Source organism: Artemia sp. Qi Xiang Cuo, chromosome 11 (assembly GCF_049724085.1).
Source record: "Artemia sp. Qi Xiang Cuo chromosome 11, ASM4972408v1, whole genome shotgun sequence".
In the NCBI taxonomy this organism is placed as follows: domain Eukaryota; kingdom Metazoa; phylum Arthropoda; class Branchiopoda; order Anostraca; family Artemiidae; genus Artemia; species Artemia sp. Qi Xiang Cuo.
In genome coordinates, this window is record NC_142804.1 from 29,072,951 (window position 1) to 29,091,672 (window position 18,722).

General features: G+C 35.9%; 1 protein-coding gene across 3 annotated transcripts in view; it reads left to right on the plus strand.

The window, feature by feature from the left end:
- LOC148946848 (very long chain fatty acid elongase AAEL008004-like) overlaps window positions 1-18,722 on the plus strand; it is an 82,907-nt gene that overhangs the window by 36,047 nt on the left and 28,138 nt on the right. For 2 of the 3 annotated variants that reach the window (XM_089096664.1, XM_089096667.1), the window contains exon 5: window positions 15,511-15,567. In XM_089096664.1, coding sequence (XP_088952790.1) covers window positions 15,511-15,567 — 57 coding nt within the window. Of the gene's footprint in view, window positions 1-1,503; window positions 1,585-15,510; window positions 15,568-18,722 lie in introns of all 3 variants that reach the window. The other variant, XM_089096666.1, reaches the window with a different exon arrangement.

An 18,722-nucleotide genomic window follows, 5' to 3' on the forward strand; every position in this document is an offset into this window, starting at 1 on the left:
CACCTCAATACCATTTCCCATAATCAGCTGTTCAAGGTTATAGGCATTAATAAAGGCTATGATGGCTAGAAAAAACGGCAGCTATTTCGATTGACGTCCAGTTTTTCTTTAAGGAGAGGGAAAATTGTTATTCGTGACACGTTACTGTTTTGGAAGGTGACGAATCAACGCTTTTTTGCGCAAAAAATGCAAGTTTAGTTTCGTTCCCATCCTGGTGGTAGAGATTTTAACCAAGTAATCGATCACAACTATCTCTAGCAATTAAATCTTTTTAACCATGTTGGTAATGCGCTAAAAACTTTAGGTGTAGCTAAACGGAAGTGATCCTTACATTGATTTAATGTTGTCTAATTGAAACGATCATTCAATAATCAACTGTGTTCTTTTGAATGGATTATGTGTGCTCTAGCAGAGGTCGTGACAACCTGTCAGAAACCGTGCTATCCTTCGTCATGTTTTATCTTCAGATACAGAATTACCTCAAAATCCGTTTTCTATTATTGGATTATTTTTTTAGTCTGTTTGATCATTCCCCAACATTTATATAGAGAAAACATCTCTATAAAGAACCAGACGATATGAACTTCTCATTAAACGCAACTCTGTTGTGAACATATGTAAAAAATTTGAATTCAAACAAGCCTGACTTTTTTTATACCCCAAAGTTTTACTGCCGGGGCTTCTATAGCCCGAGGATGGATTACTTCCAGGTTTTACTGTATCTAAACATTCTATTGAAAGATGTTTTAAAGTAAAATACTATTTTTGACATATCAGTTAAAAAAGCGGTGGTACTTATTAAGAATCCGATAAACACGCGAGAAGTGGAGTTTCGTTAATGCTAATGAAATAAAACAAAATAGGATGAAACATAATAGTTTATGAATAAATTTTGGCTATATATTTGCACATTAGGGGGGGGGAGGGAATAAAGCATATCATATATTAAATACGTAAGCTAACCTAACCTAGGTACCTTTTGCCCCTTCAACCCCAAAAAATTAAAGTTTAAATCTTTGTCACGGAGTGAGCAATACCTCACTAGTCAGCGAAAACCTGTTTTTCATACAGCATCTTTGAGATTTCGATACTGTCTTTCTCGCGTGTTTATCAGATTCTTAATAAGTACCAAAGCGGTTAATCAGTTCACAAGATACATTTATTCGATGCGATATGTGAAGGCTGCGTTAATAATCAATGTAAGTGTCATAGTTAAGCTACAGAAGTACAATCAACTCAATTTTCTGCTATGGTTAATTCTAGATTGTGTTATGTCCACTAATAAATAATTAGAATTTGATGGTGCGTTATTGACGGTTACTCACAGTATAACTCATTTAGTTTTGATAAGTCTCTCCATTTCGCAAAAGCTTGGCGTCCCATTCCAATAACTGCAACCACGTGTCAGGTATGATTCCAATTTTCCATCTCTTTGGAGGATGGTTTGGAAATCCACCCTCTCAAATACACGCTTTTTTTTAACACTAATTGCTCTCTTTTCAGCTGGGCATGTCTGGATGGTTTGTGGGTTATAGTTTCAGATGCCAGCCCGTCGACTATTCCGATTCGCCGTTATCAATATCGGTGAGTCGATAGCTAAGGATATTAATCGATACCCCTTCGTTTCCTGGTTTCTGATTGGAAACTCAAACTTCGTTTATCTGTAAATATTTTTCTTAGAAAAAAAAGTTAGTCTGGTGTAAAAGCACTGAAACTGTAGAAATTCTAAACCAACTAACGAAGATGATAATGTATCGTGAAAATTAAAGCTTAATGCACATTAACAATTTTAGACATATAGCGATCAACTCAGTCTTCACTTGTATATTCAAAATAGATGTAAATAAGAAGTGCAAAAGACCCGGTGTATATTTTTGTAAAAAAGCTTCGAACCTGGGGGTGTTGGAACTGAATTTAGTAGAAACAACCTAAAGCCCCAGGACAACCCGTATTTGTATTTATCTAAACAAAAACCAAATTAGGACCAAGCACACGATACTATTTTCTCCTTCTGGTATTTCCCAAATTTAAGAGGCACACTTTATATAGTTTTCTCGATTGTCTGTGCCTTCAATGCCCATAGGGATTGCCCCTTTCTGCTCTTTTGACATTCTTGCAAGTGTGCCTTCTCAGCAAAGCTTCTTAGGCAGAGGCAAAAAACATTTCGAATGCGTAGGATTAATTACCCTAGCCATTTCTACAATGAAAGTTGTTCTCATCTACCCTCCTTATTTTTTTTTTTTGGGGGGGGGGGGGGAACTGAGAGTCGATGCAGATGAACGACTTATTAACATGATGGAGTACAGACATATTGATGACTGTTGAAGATAGTATAGAAAAGTCTAACATATATTTAGGGCAATGCATTGCTTTTTGAATTCTGTTAGAATTCTGTTAGAATCTATTCTGTCATTATTATAATCAATAATTTATAATTAGTGAATTTTGTAGAAATTACACTCCCCCTCATCATAACAACTGGGGAATAATTACCAGAAAAATGTATCCCTTCTTTATGAATAATTATGATTCCTCCCTCTTTCGCTTCGCCTAAGGGTCGGACTTGTTTGTACCTCAAGATTCCTGTTTTTCGTTTTTTAAATGCTTCTGAAAGCAACCATCAAAATTCGGTGACGTCAAATTAAACCATTTTTCGTCTGCTTTAAGAAGGAAGACGGTCAATGCTCTTTTAGGTAATTTAGCCTATAAAAGTAAAAGTACTTCGGATGATTTTACCTATTGTAGGAGGTGAATCCGTTACGCTGTTGTCAGGTGGAAATAGGGCTCATTCCTGTTTGTCTACTTTTCTATATAGCAATTTGGTATGTATAATTTAAAAAGCTATGGATTTGTGTATTCCTTTCCCTAATATATAGTAAAAACATCCAAAAAAGCCAAATTAAAATCAATATTCAATCAAATAAATTTAATTTTAAACCATCAGTACCTTTAAAATGGATAAGTAAATAATAATAATATCATAGCCAATACGATAATAAAAGCACATCAGGCAACACAATTTTAAATGAAAAAGAATTTATGTATGTAATTTTATGCGAGAGAGTTCTGGATTTCCTGATTAAGGAAGGATCATTTTTCCAAACTTTAATTTTTAGCATTACAATTATTGTTTCCAATCTGGAAGGGTACTTAGGCCGGATACACTGGTTGCAAAATTCGCATCAAACTCGCTAAAAACAAACCATGAACCGAATATTTTTTATTAGATTTTCGTTATGACTAATGCTTGGGGTAGTGTGCAATATATTCTATCCTTCAGCACATGAAATTGATTTTTATATAGCCAAGTTTCCTATTTTTGGAAATCCAAGTGTAAGTGCTCTGCTGAAAGTAGGACAAACTTCCTACCAGTTCGGCACAAACAAATTTTCGCATCCTAATGATCAAATAATCCGATGATAAGCAGATATTCCCCACTGGACATGAAGAGGAATGATTATCAACAAGATATACTTATACCCAAGGCCGTAGCCAGGATTTTTGTTTAGGGGGTAGTTTTTGGAGGGCGGTGGTTCACAAAAAAAAACTTTAAAAAAGTCAAAAATTTGTTTATCTGCATTTTGTAACGTTTTTACGAGTCGGACAAGAATTTTGGTGGGGGAGGGGGTCAATCCCCCTAGATGCGGCCTTGATCATAACAAATTTCAAACTCTAGTTAGAATAGAACTCAATGTGTTAGCTTAATACATAAAATAAATGGAAAGCAACACCAAGTAACACAAAGATTTTCAGACCAAAAAAAAAAAAAAGACAGAAGGCGCAAGAAAAAGAGCAGAAGAGGCCGCCCCAGTGCAATTATAATGAAATCCTAAACTAATGCTAAATTATAAGTTCTCAAATCCTGACAAAAAATATTTTAGATACTCATTTAATTGAAAACGATTCTTTTGAATTAGGGATATTTGCAACATGGCTGTTTGCATCTTGAATCTTTTTCTGAAGCAAATAACGCATATGGATTCTTCTTTTACTTACATATTACCTAGACTAATTGTATCAAAATAGGTGACTAACCAAAGATTTGTTAATTCCCTTTGTGGAAATTAAAAGCAAGATGTGATGTACAGTGTTTTAATTGGCTAGCAAATTGCCGTCAGGGGCTTCAAGGTGATGGGATAGCCTCCCGAGTTCTAGTTTTGTGCTTTTAAACTAGATAAACGGTGGTGGATTCACTATTTGCTGGACATTGACTTATTTTGTATATTTTTAAGCTAGAAATATTTTAGTTTTTCCTAGGACTGGAACAATATATATTTTCTTTCTCTTTTTAAGACTAGAGACTTTAAAACCGAACCTTGGTTTCCACCGGCTAACTGAAACATGCAAAATTTTGCATAACTTACTACGTGAAATTCGTTTTGGATTTATTTTCGCAGCACATTTTTTATGCAATTTAAGATAAACGTTAAGTTGAAAAATGTCCTTCTTCGGCAAAGCAAGTTGCTATAATTTTATTATAGAGTAAATTTCTCGGTCTCTTGATCCTAAATCATCTTTTCTTTTGTTAAAGGCCTGTGCTCAAATCGCAAGGAAAAGTGAATAACATTCAGTATAAGCGATTACCGTGTTGAAATAATAATTTTAATAAAAAAAATGCGCTAACTTGGGACAGAATACGTGTAACATACAAAATTATGTGCGTGGCACTGGAAACCAAGGGTAGCCCTTTTATATTGTACCTTTTATTCGGGAATTTTTGTGTATATATCTTTAGTTGTCGACTTGTCGTTATTAGTTAAGTATGTTTGATTCGGTTTTAAAAAGAACTTTTCCGTCTTAATTAAAGGAATTGATGCTACGAAAGACATTTCAATTCCCTGTTATGTCCAAGTTCGAATCTTAAACTTATTTGATAACTATGCCGTCTCAACTGGACATACATCCACGTGGAGACGATAATCATCATCAATTGTAAAGTTAGTAGTATTTTCTCTATTTTTTAAATATGACGAAGGAAGATGCATTCCTTAACACTTAGCGAAATAATTTTGCCCTAATTATTTTCTTATAGTCCAGGAAGGGTACGGTTTGACCGGGAACAAATTTCAAGAGAAAAGATTCTCTGACTTCCTGACTAAAAAAATGTGTTAATTCCAAATATGCAAAGTTTGCTCATCTATCTGTTTCACAAATATATTTTTTTTTAGGTTGAGGTTGATTTTGTGGGGGTGAATCTCTGTTATATAGGCGTACAGCAACAAATTGATGTCTAGAATAGTGTAACAGGTCACAGTGCTTAACAAAACCACTTTTATTTGAACGTAAAATTAAAACTTAGGTTTTTTGAGGTTGATGTTGATTTTAAGAAGGTGAAATTCGTGCTTCCATATAAAGGCGTATCACAACAAAATTTTTGTCGAGAAGAGGTTATTAGATCACGGTGATGATGAGAATCACCTTTAGCCTATATGATAATAAAATTAAAAATTAGCTGTTTCGAGTTTGGGGTTGATTTTGAGGAGATGAATTCGTTTTTACATATAAGGGCGCACAACAACAAAATTGGTGTCTTGAATATGGTACAAGATCATGGTGATAGCGAAAATCACCTTTAGCCTATATGAACGTAAAACCAAAAATTATGTTTTTTTAGGTTGATTTTGAGGAGGTGAATTCGTTTGTACATATAAGGGCGTACAGCAACAAAATTTATGTCTAGAATTGGGTACTAGATTACGGTGATTATGAAAATTACCTTTATTTGAACGCAAAACTAAAACTTTCAGTTGAATATTCCACCCGTGTCAAATCAAGCATAATCTGAAAGAAATCGGTCTTAAAATGTAGAATGGCAACTATGACCCAGTTCGAGGATTTATTTAACAATTAAAACATTCTCAACTTTTCTGTTATATAATATACAAATGTGATAAAAAATTGAAATATCAGTATTCACATATCTTCGCTATCTTCCAGATCATCAGCTCCGAGAAACTCAGTTGTAAAAGAGTTAGCACAACTTGTTCCCTTGCAAGGTCCACAGGCCCAGGTGCATTTCATGCCATTTCTTTTGCAAGTGCATCGAATATTTGAGCAGTTGGTTTTGCATGTTACAGTGAAAAACTGCAAGGAGAGCTGGGAGCTGGGAGTTCACCAAAAATAAGGCAATATAGTCCATTTTGAATTATCAAACCGAACTGGGTAGGGTCGAAATTACACCCCAGGGCTTTCCATGATCCAACTGGCAAATAAACTCGAAATGAGTGGAAGCTGCAAGCATCACTGGTGGAGGGAGAACTTTAGACTCAACATACGAAGCACATGCTGTAACTTTCTCGATGAATTTGAGATGACGCAACTGATTGAGGGTTGAAATTGAGCTTGGGCACTTATATAAAAGCATCATTGCCTTCTCCCCAGCTTTACGATCGTGACCCTTTCCGTCTCACATGGGTGATGTCTTTGATTGAAGGTGCTTGGTTGTATGAGTCGAAAACCACCGATGTCCTTTGCAACCCGTATTTCCGTGCAACGTAGTGAACGTATTTCTGGCAGATACTATCACATGTTGAGTTATTGTCCCAAGGGATTCGCTGAAGCAGTGTCCCACCATCGAGAACCAAATGCTTCTCACTGAATTCTTTGATGAAGTCTTCAGTTTTTGGCTGCTGCTCTACAGCTAGACGCCGCATCGCATCGGTAAGGGCAGGCTTATCGGCTAATCGTTGAAGTCCGTTTGCTTCAAAACGTGACGGAGGTGGCAAGCACAATTCATACTCAAAGTATGACTCCAAATTATCGTCGCTATTTCCAGCAATTGTCACCAGCCGCTGAAACAGCAGTGCTGGATCAACGGCAACTGACTGTCCATTAATAATTGGTGCAGCTTTATGAACAAGTGTTACGGCCACCGACTTTTTCTTCAATGTGTAAGTGTTGACGTTTACCCCTGTCATGCTATCCATGGTTTCTTGTCCGATGGATCTAGCTGTGTTGACGTTGACTTTTTCATCAGCCGTAACTCCACAAGTAATGTTTCGCAAGATCGGGTCTTCTGCGAAAGGGGTATTCTCAGCAAGAAAGCAAACAAGCTTGCTAGTGTCATGGTTGTCGCGTTCAATCCTCGACTCTGTAAATTCTTTGTGCTGTTCGCTTGTCTCGTATTGGACCTTAGCAAAACTTTGCATCGACGAATTAATTGCACGGCTTTAGAAATTGATTACCATCAAGTATTTTCAAAAGTGTCTTTTTATCAACTTCGACCAACGGTAATTAAAAGTCACCGCCGAACAAGGGCCTTGTCCACGGGGACTACAAGGTCCCTAAAATAGAATCCATCACAGCGGGCGTCCAAAGGGCTTTGTCTTATTTTTTTTCTATGCCAAAATGTTTTATTACATATCAGAAAACTCTTGCAGTTTTTATTCTGACCTTACTACGCTGTAATCTGATATCACAAATGAAAAACCAGACTTCTTATTTTTTTTGAAAAAAAATGAAACAGCAGAACTTCACCCTCAGCTAAACAACTCTCACTGACTGAACGCCACTTTGACCTGTTACCGATTAATCGACTGACCGGATAAGGCGAACCGATGGAACAGGTTTTATCACTGTAGTGATCGATTTAGAATCGCCCGAAGGATTTCTACATGCTGGGATTGTGAGGTCCCGTCATTCGCGAAAGGGTTATGAAACTGATGGAGTATTTAGATGAAAGTTCTAATTTTACGTTCAAATAAAGGTGATTTTATAATCACGACCATGTACCCTATTCTAGACATTAATTTTATTGTTGTACACCTTTATATGAAAACACGAATTTTACATCCTCAAAATGTTCTCAACCTCAAAAAACACAATTTTTAGTTTTACGTTAAAATAAAAGTGATTTTTATAATCACCACGATATAGAACCTATTTCTAGACATCAATTTTGTTTTTTTACGCCTCTATATGGAAAAACGACTGGTGATAGTTGTCATTCTACATTTTAAGACAGTTTTTTTTTTCAGATCAAGCGTGGTTTATCACTAATGGAATATTTAAGTGCAAGTTTTAATTTTACGTTCAAATAAAAGTGATTTTCATAGTCACCGTGATCTAGTACCCTATTCTAGACATCAATTTTGTTGCTGTACGCCTTTCATAGGCAACGCGCTAGCGCTGTCTAAGTAAAGAACGATGTGGGCACAATGTGTTTTTTTTTTTCTTCAGCCGGGCACTTCGTATCGAAGGAGTTTTCGTAGAAACTTCGAAAAGGGCTCATCGGATTGGAAATTGGAGTGGCTAGTGCCCTTTTTAATAGTCGAAAGTGATCGGAGGGCAACTACCCCCCCCCCACGTCCATCATTCCCCCAAACACATCCAATCAAAATTTTGAGATAGCCATTGTGTTCAGCGTAGTTAATTTTCAGATAAAAAATATTTTTTTGTGGAGGACATTCCCCCACAACCCTCGGGGCAAGGTTTTTTAAGTTATGCCCTGAGTGCATACAAGAACGATGTTGGCACAATGTACTATGTATTATTTTTTCCTTTAGAGCAGGGCCCTTCATAGGAAGGGGTCGTCGTAGGAACTTCAAAAGGGCTCTTTCGATTGGAAATTGAGAGTTCTAGTGTCCTTTTTAATAGTCAAAAGTAATTGAAGGGCAACTAGACCCCCCCCCCCCCCCACGCACATCATTCCCCCAAACACATCCAATAAAAATTTTGAGATAGCCATTTTGTTCATCGTAGTTGGTTTCCACATACAAAATATGTTTTTGAGGAGGACACTCCCCCCCAACCCTCAGGGCAAGGGTTTTAAGTTATGCCCTGGGGGGATATAAGGTTTTTACAGAAGGCGTTGTCGTATAAACTTAAAAAAAGACTCATTTGATTGGAAATTCAAAGGGCTTGTACCCTTTTTAATAGTCGAAAGTGACTGTAGGGCAACTAGCCCCCCCATGCCAAGCATTCCCCCAAACACATCCAATCAAAATTTGGAGATATCCATTTTGTTCAGCGTAGTTGATGTCCACATAGACAATATATTTTTTAGGAGGAAACTTCCCCGCAGCCCTCAGGGCAAGGGTTTTAAGTTATGCCCCGGGGGTATATAAAGTTTTTATAGAAGGCGTTGTCGTAGAAACTTAAAACAAGGCTCATTCGATTGGAAATTCAAAGGGCTAGTTCCCTTTCTAATAGTCGAAAGTGATTGGAGGGCAACTAGCCCCCCCCCCACGTCCATCTTTTCCCCAGACACATCCAATAAAATTTTGAGATAGCCATTTTGTTCAGCGTAGTTGATTTCCAAATAGAAATTATGTTTTGAGGAGGATACTCCCCCACAGCCCTCAGGGCAAGGATTTTAAGTTATGCCCTGGGGGCAGATAAGGTTTTTATAGAAGGTGTTGTCGTAGAAACTTCAAAACGGGCTTATTCGATTGAAAATTCAAAGGGCAGGTGCCCTTTTTAATAGTCGAAAGTGATTGGAGGGTAACTAACCTCCACGCACATCATTCCCCCAAAACATTCAATCAAAATTTTGAGATAGCCATTTTGTTCCAGACAGAAAATATGTTTTTGAGGAGGACATTCCCCCACAACCCTCAGGGCAAGGGTTTTAAGTTATGCCCAGGGGGCATTTAATGTTTTTATAGAAGGAGTTGTCGTAGAAGCTTCATAACAGACTCATTCGATTGGAAAATCAAAGGGCTAGTACCTTTTTTAATAGTCGAAAGTGATTGGAGGGCAACTAGTGCCCACACGCCCATCATTCCCCCAAACACATCAAATCAAAATTTTGAGATAGCCGTTTTGTTCAGCGTAGTTGATTTCCAAATAGAAAATATGTTTTTGAGGAGAGCCATCCCCCACAACCCTCAGGGCAAGGGTTTTGAGTTATGCCCTGGGGGCATATAAGGTTTTTATAGAAGGTGTTGTCGTAGAAACCAAAACAGGCTCATTCGATTGGAAATTCGAAGGGCTAGTACCTTTTTTAATAGTCGAAAGTGATTGGAGGGCAACTAGTGCCCACACGCCCATCATTCCCCCAAACACATCAAATCAAAATTTTGAGATAGCCGTTTTGTTCAGCGTAGTTGATTTCCAAATAGAAAATATGTTTTTGAGGAGAGCCATCCCCCACAACCCTCAGGGCAAGGGTTTTGAGTTATGCCCTGGGGGCATATAAGGTTTTTATAAAAGGCGTTGTCGTAGAAACTAAAAAAGGCTCATTCGATTTGGATTTCAAAGGTCTAGTGCTCTTTTTAATAGTCGAAAGTGATTGGAGGGCAAATAGCCCCCCACGCCCATCATTCCCCCAAACACATCCAATAAAAATTTTGAGATAGCCGTTTTGTTCAGCATAGCTGATTTCAAGATAGGAAATATATTTTTGAGGAGGACACTCCCCCACAACCTTCATGGCAAGGATTATAAGTTATGCCCTGGGGGCATATAAGGTCTTTATTGAAATCTTTGTCGTAGAAACCTGAAAAAGGGCTCATTCGATTTGAAATTAAACGGGATAGTACCCTTTTAAATAGTCGAAAGTGATTTCAGGGCAACTAACCCCTTTTCTCACGCCTACCTTTTCCCCAAACACATCCAATCAAATTTTTTAGATTTCCATTTTTTTCAACGTAGTTGAAAGTTTTGGAAATTAGGTATTTAAGGATGACGACCCCTCCCCCCGCAGCCCTCAGGGCAAGGGTTGTAAGTTATGCCCTGGGGCATATAAAGTTTTTATTGAAAGCGTTGTCGTAGATACTTCAAAAGGGCTCATTCAATTGGAAATTGAAAGGACTAGTGCCTTTTTTAATAGTTGAAAGTGATTGGATAGCGACTAACGCCCCTCTCATGCCCACCATTTCCCAAAACAAATCCAATCAAAATTTGTAGATATCCATTTTGTTCAATGTAGTTGAACGTTCTATAAATTGGGTCTTTTAGGATGATAACCCCCTCAGAGCCCTCAGTGCAATGGTTGTAACTTATAGCCTGGGGGCGTATAAGGTTTATATAGAAAGTTGTTGTATGAATCACAGGCAGCACGATCGCGCTGCCTAAGTAAAGAATGGGGACACTCGAGAACGAGACAAGAAACGAGGACTAAGTAAATAGGAGGACCCTCCCCCACAACCCTCAGGGCAAGGGTTTTAAGTTATGCCATGGGGGCATATAAGAACGATGTTGGCACTATATATTATTTATTAATTTTTTCCTATAGAGCAGGGCACTTCGTATCTTAGAAGTTGCTGTAGAAACTTCGAAAAGGGCTCATTCGATTGGAAACTAGAGTGGCTTGTGCCCTTTTTAATAGTCGAAAGTGATTGGAAGGCGACTAACACCCCTCTCACGCCCACTATTTCCCCAAACACATCCAATCAAAATTTTGAGATAGCTATGTTGTTCAACGTAGTTGAAAGTTCTGGAAATTCGGTCTTAGAGGACGACAACCACCCTAACAGACCTTAGGGTAAGGGTTGTAATTTATGCCCTGGGGGAATATAAGGTGCTTATAGAAAGTGTTGCCGTTTCCAAAAGGGCTCATTCGATTGGAAATCGAAAGACCTAGTACCCTTTTTAATAGTCGAAAGTGATTGGAAGGCTTGACATTTTTATAGTAAAGATCGAAGTTGGTATAATGTATTATTTTTTGTTGTTGTTTTTGTTTAGACCAGGGCAGTTCATATCGAGGGAGTTGTCGTGGGAACTTCGAAAAGTGCTCATTCAATTGAAAATAGAAAGGGCTGATGCCCTTTTTAATAGTCGAAAGTGATTTGAGGGCAACTAATCCCTCTTCCATTCCCTCTCACCCACACCAAACCCCCCATTTCTGCTCTTAAAATTTAACCCAATCACAATTGAGTAGGTCTGCCCAACCGATCAAGAAAAGTAAACAGATTTTTTTTCAAGTGGTATCAAGTTTTCCATTTCAGGTCAACTAGAGGAGGTATGAAACTAAATTAAACAGTGCTATTTGTGTCCAGATTTTTCAAAGGGTGTATGTTAAAATTGCTGAAAATTTTTCTCCAACATACAAATAGCAGGCCAAACTATGAAGTCTTAAAAAACGAAAAGATTCTAAGTATTATTTTCTTTTTCCCTGAAAAGACTATGTCAATATAAAACCAACAGAAATTAATTTAAAAAACTTTCCACAAAATAAGTGTATCAAAGAAAAGTAAAGAACTCCATTAAACAAAAATAAGCAAAAATAAAATCAAATAATCTACCAAGCGTGAAATTACCACAAATCAGCATCGATAAATGAAACCCAAAACGAACAGAAATTACAATAATTAACCGAGTCAAGCTCAAAACGAGCAGAAATTAACATAAGTTGGGCGCAAAACCCCTAGTCCTTCCCATGGCCAGAACAAAATTTGCACTTTGCTGAAAAAATACAAATGAATTTGCATTGTCAGTTTAATATACATATACTGATATTTTGTAATCAAAATGTTAATGTTATTTGATTTATTAAAGTTATAAAAGTAGAAACATTTGTATTATTTCAATAAAGTGCGAATTATGTTCTGGCCTTCGGAAGGCGTAGGGGTTTTGCGCCCAACTTATGTTAATTTCTGCTCGTTTTGGGTTTCATTTATTTTATCAATGCTGATTTGTGGTATTTTTACGCTTTGTAGATTCTTTGCTTCTATATTTGATCATTTTTTGTTTAACGAAGTTCTTTACTTTTCTTTGAAGAACTTATTTTGTGGAAAAAGTTTTTCTAATTAATTATATTTAAAAACGAATTCACCTCCTCAGAATCAAACTCAACCTCAAAAAACCTAATTTTTAGTTTTACATTCATATAGGCTAATGGTGATTTTCATTATCACCGTGATATAATACCCTATTCTAGACATACATTTTGTTGTAGTACGACTTTATATGGAAGCACGAATTTCACCTTCTTAAAATCAACCTCAACTTCAAAAAATCTAAGTTTTAATTTTATGTTCAAATAAAGGTGCTTTTCGTAAGCACCGTGACCTGTTACACTATTCTAGACATCAATTTTGTTGTTGTACGCCTGTATATGAAACACGAGATTCACCCCCACAAAATCAACCTCAACCTAAAAAAAAAAAACATATTTGTAAAAAAGGCAAATGAGCAAAATTCGCTTATTTTGAATCAGCACATTTTTTTGAGTCGGGTAGTCAAAGAATCTTTTCTCTTGCAATTTGTTCCTAGTTAGGCCCTTTTTTTCACACACTTCCTGGACTATTATGCGGCCAGACCAATTACGGTATTATTGATAGTAGTCGGGGTACTCTTCCTAGACAAGAGGGATAAGAATTTTAGGGTAAAGAAACGACAGTGTAGAGATTAATGGATAGTGTACGAAGTGAAGAAAAAGGGGGAGAGGGGAAAGAGATTTCATTTTTACCGTTAATGGTTACTATAAATAGCGACATTCCTACTTTAAAGCGCACTGAAGCTTACATATTAGTTGACGCAGTAAACAGTTTATAAAACAGGTTGCATTTCGTTTGTGTTACGCAATCTTTGCAACAAAATTTCTTTTGAAATAGTGATACTTCATTAGTACAGGTCAATATTCTTTCTGAAGAAAAAAAGGTTTTAGGGCAGATGACGCAAATAGTCATAGCTCACTTGAATATGTTTTGTACTATATTATTATTGTACACATGATTTGCAATTATTCGAGGTATTGGTAACTTGATGCTCACAGGAAACCTTGCTTTCAACTTGCAAATGGGGGGGCTTACATTTTAAGGAATTTCATTTTTTTTCAAAATAACATTTTTTTTTATGGGAAACGGGTAGTCCTTCTGAGAAATAACCAGGACTATAATAAACCTAAAAACAAATAGCGTTTTTCTTTTACATGATTAGGAAGAGGCGATCCCTTGGCTAAAAACTAAAAAAAAGAAGCTAAAACTGTAATGATGTTTATTGTCATAATGTTAACATAGCCCTTTTTTTAATAAGCTCTTAAACATACCAATGGGAGCAAAAAGTTATCTAGTGTACAATATGTGGTTTTGCATAAGTTTAAATCTATAAAAAAGGTTTGGTTACCATATTGTGAAATTGTATACGCATGGTAAGAATGCTGTACATGTAGCTTAGTGTTGGACTTTAGCCGGGTCTTTTCCCTGAAATTTCTAAATAAGAATATGTCTTCTTTTTTGGATTATTAAACGAAACATAGTCAAGACCGTAACTAAACGTTACAAGTGTAATTCTGTATTATTCATAACTTAATGGTCACGAAATATTTCTGCTTTTCTAAGGTTATAATTTTCCCTTGACAAAAGAAAATATTTTTCATGTAACTTGAGTATGAATCCTATTTACCAAATAAAATCATCCAAGTAAAACGTTTCAATGCACGTAATGCAGGTATCCTAGTTAAAATTAATATGTAAATGTAATATGTAATGTAATGTAATATGTAATGTAATATGTAATATGTAATTAAATTTATTTATTTTTTTATTTTCTTGAAAAGCCAAGACTCCAAATTAGCAAATCAACAACCTCAAATAGTTAATTATTGCATCTTAACTAAGGAAATTATAGCTTTTTAACATTTAAAATAAGTACAACCTTATTTTAAATTATTTATAATTAAATTTGAATATACTTTATGCAAATCATTAGATACCTGCAAATTGACTACTTTAATTCACTAAAAGTACATATTATCAAGCAGTGCATTTTTTTATTGGGAGGCACCCCTTTCCCACAAACGTGTGATTCTCTTAGGCTGCATTTGTTTTTCAGCTTAAGCTATTAATTCTCAGTTGTTGTTTTTTTTACATAGATTAACACCCCCCTAAAAAATTTATTTTATGGAAAAAAAACATCGTTACCAATCAAATAATAATATTTACCTACCAGAAGTTGGAATCCTTTCTTTGAGTGGAAAATACTTCAGGGCCTAAAAACTTATTGTAAATACTCACGTACAAACTTGAAATGGACGTCACTGTAAATTAAAAACCAGCTTTGGTACTTATGTAGAAAGCGGTAAGTGTATTGCGAAAACAGATACGGATTACCCGGTACTTATTTGAGACGCTGTATAAAAATAGGTATTACAAATGGTTTCTCACTCCGGAAACTACATTTCAAATTTAGTTTTTTGGAGTTAGGGGGAATAAAAGGTACCTAGGTTGGGTTAGGTTATGCATTTAATAAATGCTATGCTTTACCTCACCCCCCCCCCCTTAATGTGAAAATATATAGCCCAAATTTGTTCATAAACTATTATATTTTCATCCTATTTTGTTTTATGTCATCAGAATTATCTAAACTTCACTTTTCGCGTACTTACCGCTTTCTACATAAGTACCACAGCTTTTATAATTGAAAATACCTGCACCTCGAAAATTTAAGTCATGTAAAATACATACTACAGAATAGTATTGTAATATAAGTTGAATGTATATAATTTACAAATGGCTAAACGTCAAGAGACATGTGCATTAAGTAAATGTATTGCAGGTTATTAGGGCTTGTATATTGCTCTATTAGTTAAGTCGTTCTAATATGGTTTTATTTTGATATCTTTCACAGATGACATATGCTTGCTGGTGGTACTATTTCTCCAAGTTCACTGAATTTTTCGATACGGTAAGGTTTACATTCCTTCTTTAAATTTGTCATGTTAGTGCTCGCAAAGACCCATCCAGACTGAGGTTTTTCGTGATGCCAAAGCCTATTTGTTACCTGATGCTAATACTGGGTTTTGGTTGTGAAGTTTTAAAATCAGGCAATACCGTTGTTTTCTGGCATAATTCTGAATATATTAGCCAATCAGAATTTTGTAAATGTTATTCTGTTCGGTAAATCTTAAATAAATTCAAATCGGTCAAGCTTGACTTCATATTAGATCCAGTTTTGGATGCCACAAAACCTCTCTCTGAATACGGTATTATATAAATTTTATAGAAAGGAATGCGGACAAGCAAGATTTTTCTACTTAATAGTAATCTAACGACTTTTACTTATATAATAAAAATTACTCAGCTACAGGGGGTACCGATTGGAAGGGGGCCGGGGGAGCAATTATCCCTTGATTCAGAAAATAGCTTTTCTGGTCTTTTCGTGGCAAAATATTGTAAAATTTGCCGCCGCTAGATTTTGAAAAATCCTTTTTTTTCTGCATCATCATTAAAAAAAACTGACATAAATCAAGGCCCCTCTACATTTTCGTAAATTTGCACACCCTGTTTAGGCATCGAAGATGCGGCAAAAATTTTAAATCAAGAGTTCCGGTTCCCAGCTATTTCTGCGGTCGAGCCTGCTATATTCAAGAAGATGAAATATAAACCTCCATTTGACAAATGTCCCGTTGCGCCTTTAGAATCGCTGTACTATAAATGGGTTAGGAATCAGCTAATACCAAAAATAAGCGCTAGCCGAACCTGGATCTTAATAAAATTCAAAGTCAATGAAAACATCTTTTGTTAATGCCTGGCTATCAAACGGGGAACGTTGCGCAATTCAGCTTACTGATTAAAATACCGTCCGACTAATCCAAAAAAGATGGCTTGCGTAATATCTTTTAGCAAAACTGGAATCAGGCTGACGTCAAAATATGGTACTGGTCCAATATATTTACATTTTAAATTAAATAATTACTGAAATAAAGTTTTGAACAACGCAAGCAAGGACAACTGGGCAAGCTTGAAACACATAATAATAAAGTGCAAGCCGTTTTTTATTGCTGTTTTTTAAGACTGAGAAGTTGTTGTTTTCTTTTCATATTTTATTGAAAAATTCTTCTTTTTGGAACGGCAGATATCTTACAGAGATCTGAGCGCAGTAATAAGGCGGTTAAAATGGAATAGAAAAGTTTCATCTCTTCGAGTTTTAGTTTTCTTTGCCCAATTCGTAGAAAACTCCTTTTTTTGAAACGGGGACCATCTTATGTGATCAGTTATGATAATAAGATGTTGATTAATAATAGCACGGTTCTAAGGAACGCATGAATGGAACATTGAGCTAGAACGGACTTAGTGAATTTAAAACAGTATAGATAAACCTTATTTTCATTCACATCAGTGGTGCCTGTTGGGGGGGTGGGGGAAGATTGTCCCCCGTTCTGGTTTTTGAAAAATACCTTTTTTGGTATTTTCATTGAAAAATACCTATTTTCTGGTCTTTTAGTCGGAAAAAAATGTTAGGGGGCGTGCGCCTCTCTCGCCATCCCCCTGGATCTGCCACTGTATGGGCTGTTTCTGGAATAGAGCCTATCAATGAGGTGCCAAACGATGTGGTTCAAGTTAGCCCAGAATATGATATAATGACAATAGCTTATGAAGCTTAATATATCTTATGCTTAGGGATGCACGAAATTGGAATGAAATTTCTTGAAAGACTTTGGATTTTCTTAGGAGGTAGCCGAAACCGAGCCTTTAACTGAATTGGGATTCTGCACTGCCTTTCAAAGGTGAAGGGAAGCTTATGTCACTCTTTTCCCCCTGTACCGAGTGAAAATATTATTCCGAGTAGCCATTTGAATACCAAGATTAGGCCGTTGTAAGGACACAATCTGGATGAATGTAACTATATGGCCTATGATAGGGACTGGAAGCATACTTTTTATTTGTTACAATCTTTGTAAATTATGGACTTGTGGATTGTGAATTGTGGAGAGATAAGATTTCTCCTTCTCTCTTTTTTGTGGGACTGAAGAATTGTTATCCTTGACCTTTCAGCTTATCTTGATTGCTCTAGATTCAAATATAAGAGCTAAAAATCTTCAGCTCTAAATAAGAGCGTAAGATTTACTTACGAGGAGAAGGGCAACTTTAAAAAAAAAAAAGGAAACATCTCGCTATTTCGATGGTTGAGCTTGACTCCAACGACCTCCTCTATGCGAACGTGCCTTTCGTCCTATTTAATAAAAATTGGCTTTCATGAGGGAACTAAGTTTTTACCCATCAAAAGCTTATTCCATGTTAAATATACTAATTTTTCTTAGTTACGTTTTTGATTTGAGGTAACAGCGCTCCCTTAAATCTATAATTGGTGCGCAAGTCGATTAGTGACGAAACAATCTCTACTAATTAAAGTAATTAAATTAAAATATTAAAGTAAAATAATTAATAATTTGAAAAATCGTGGTCTTACCTTCGTTTAACTGGAGGAAAGATGACAATAAACCCTGTGAAGTTCATTTCTTACTTTTCATCTAATCCATGCTTATCTTTCTTGTTCTTCTAAACTTTTGATGATTCACAGGATTTTATTTGGCTATCAATAATTGGGATTTTTTGGTATTTTATTATCAATAAATTTAATCGTATCTGTATTGGCTATCGTAATCTGCAGGTTTTCCCAAATAAATTATACTGTGACTTATTTTAGTGAAGGTTTTTCTAAAAAATAATGTTTTAAAAAAACTATATTTTTTCCTAATCATACTTAACTGTTTTATAAGTTGTAATAGATTATTTTTTTACACAGTCAGAGCGTATGCACTCGTAAATGGTCACCAATATTTCCAAAAAGGAGGGAATGGGGTTTAACCTAATGTACTGTTGAGAATTGTAATTTGAACATAACCTGTGTTCAATTGGCCAATGAAATTTCTGAGAACCCGGAGATAAATCTGTATTTTTTAATTTTTTGAAGTAAACATAATGGACCCCAAATTAAGATTTCTCATAGTCTCATTTAAAATGAATGCGATTGTTACTGAGGCCCCTTAGGATCCCAAACTCAAGCCTGCAATTTTGGCTGGTTATTAAGAGGATTTCTTGATTCCAATAATTAAGATG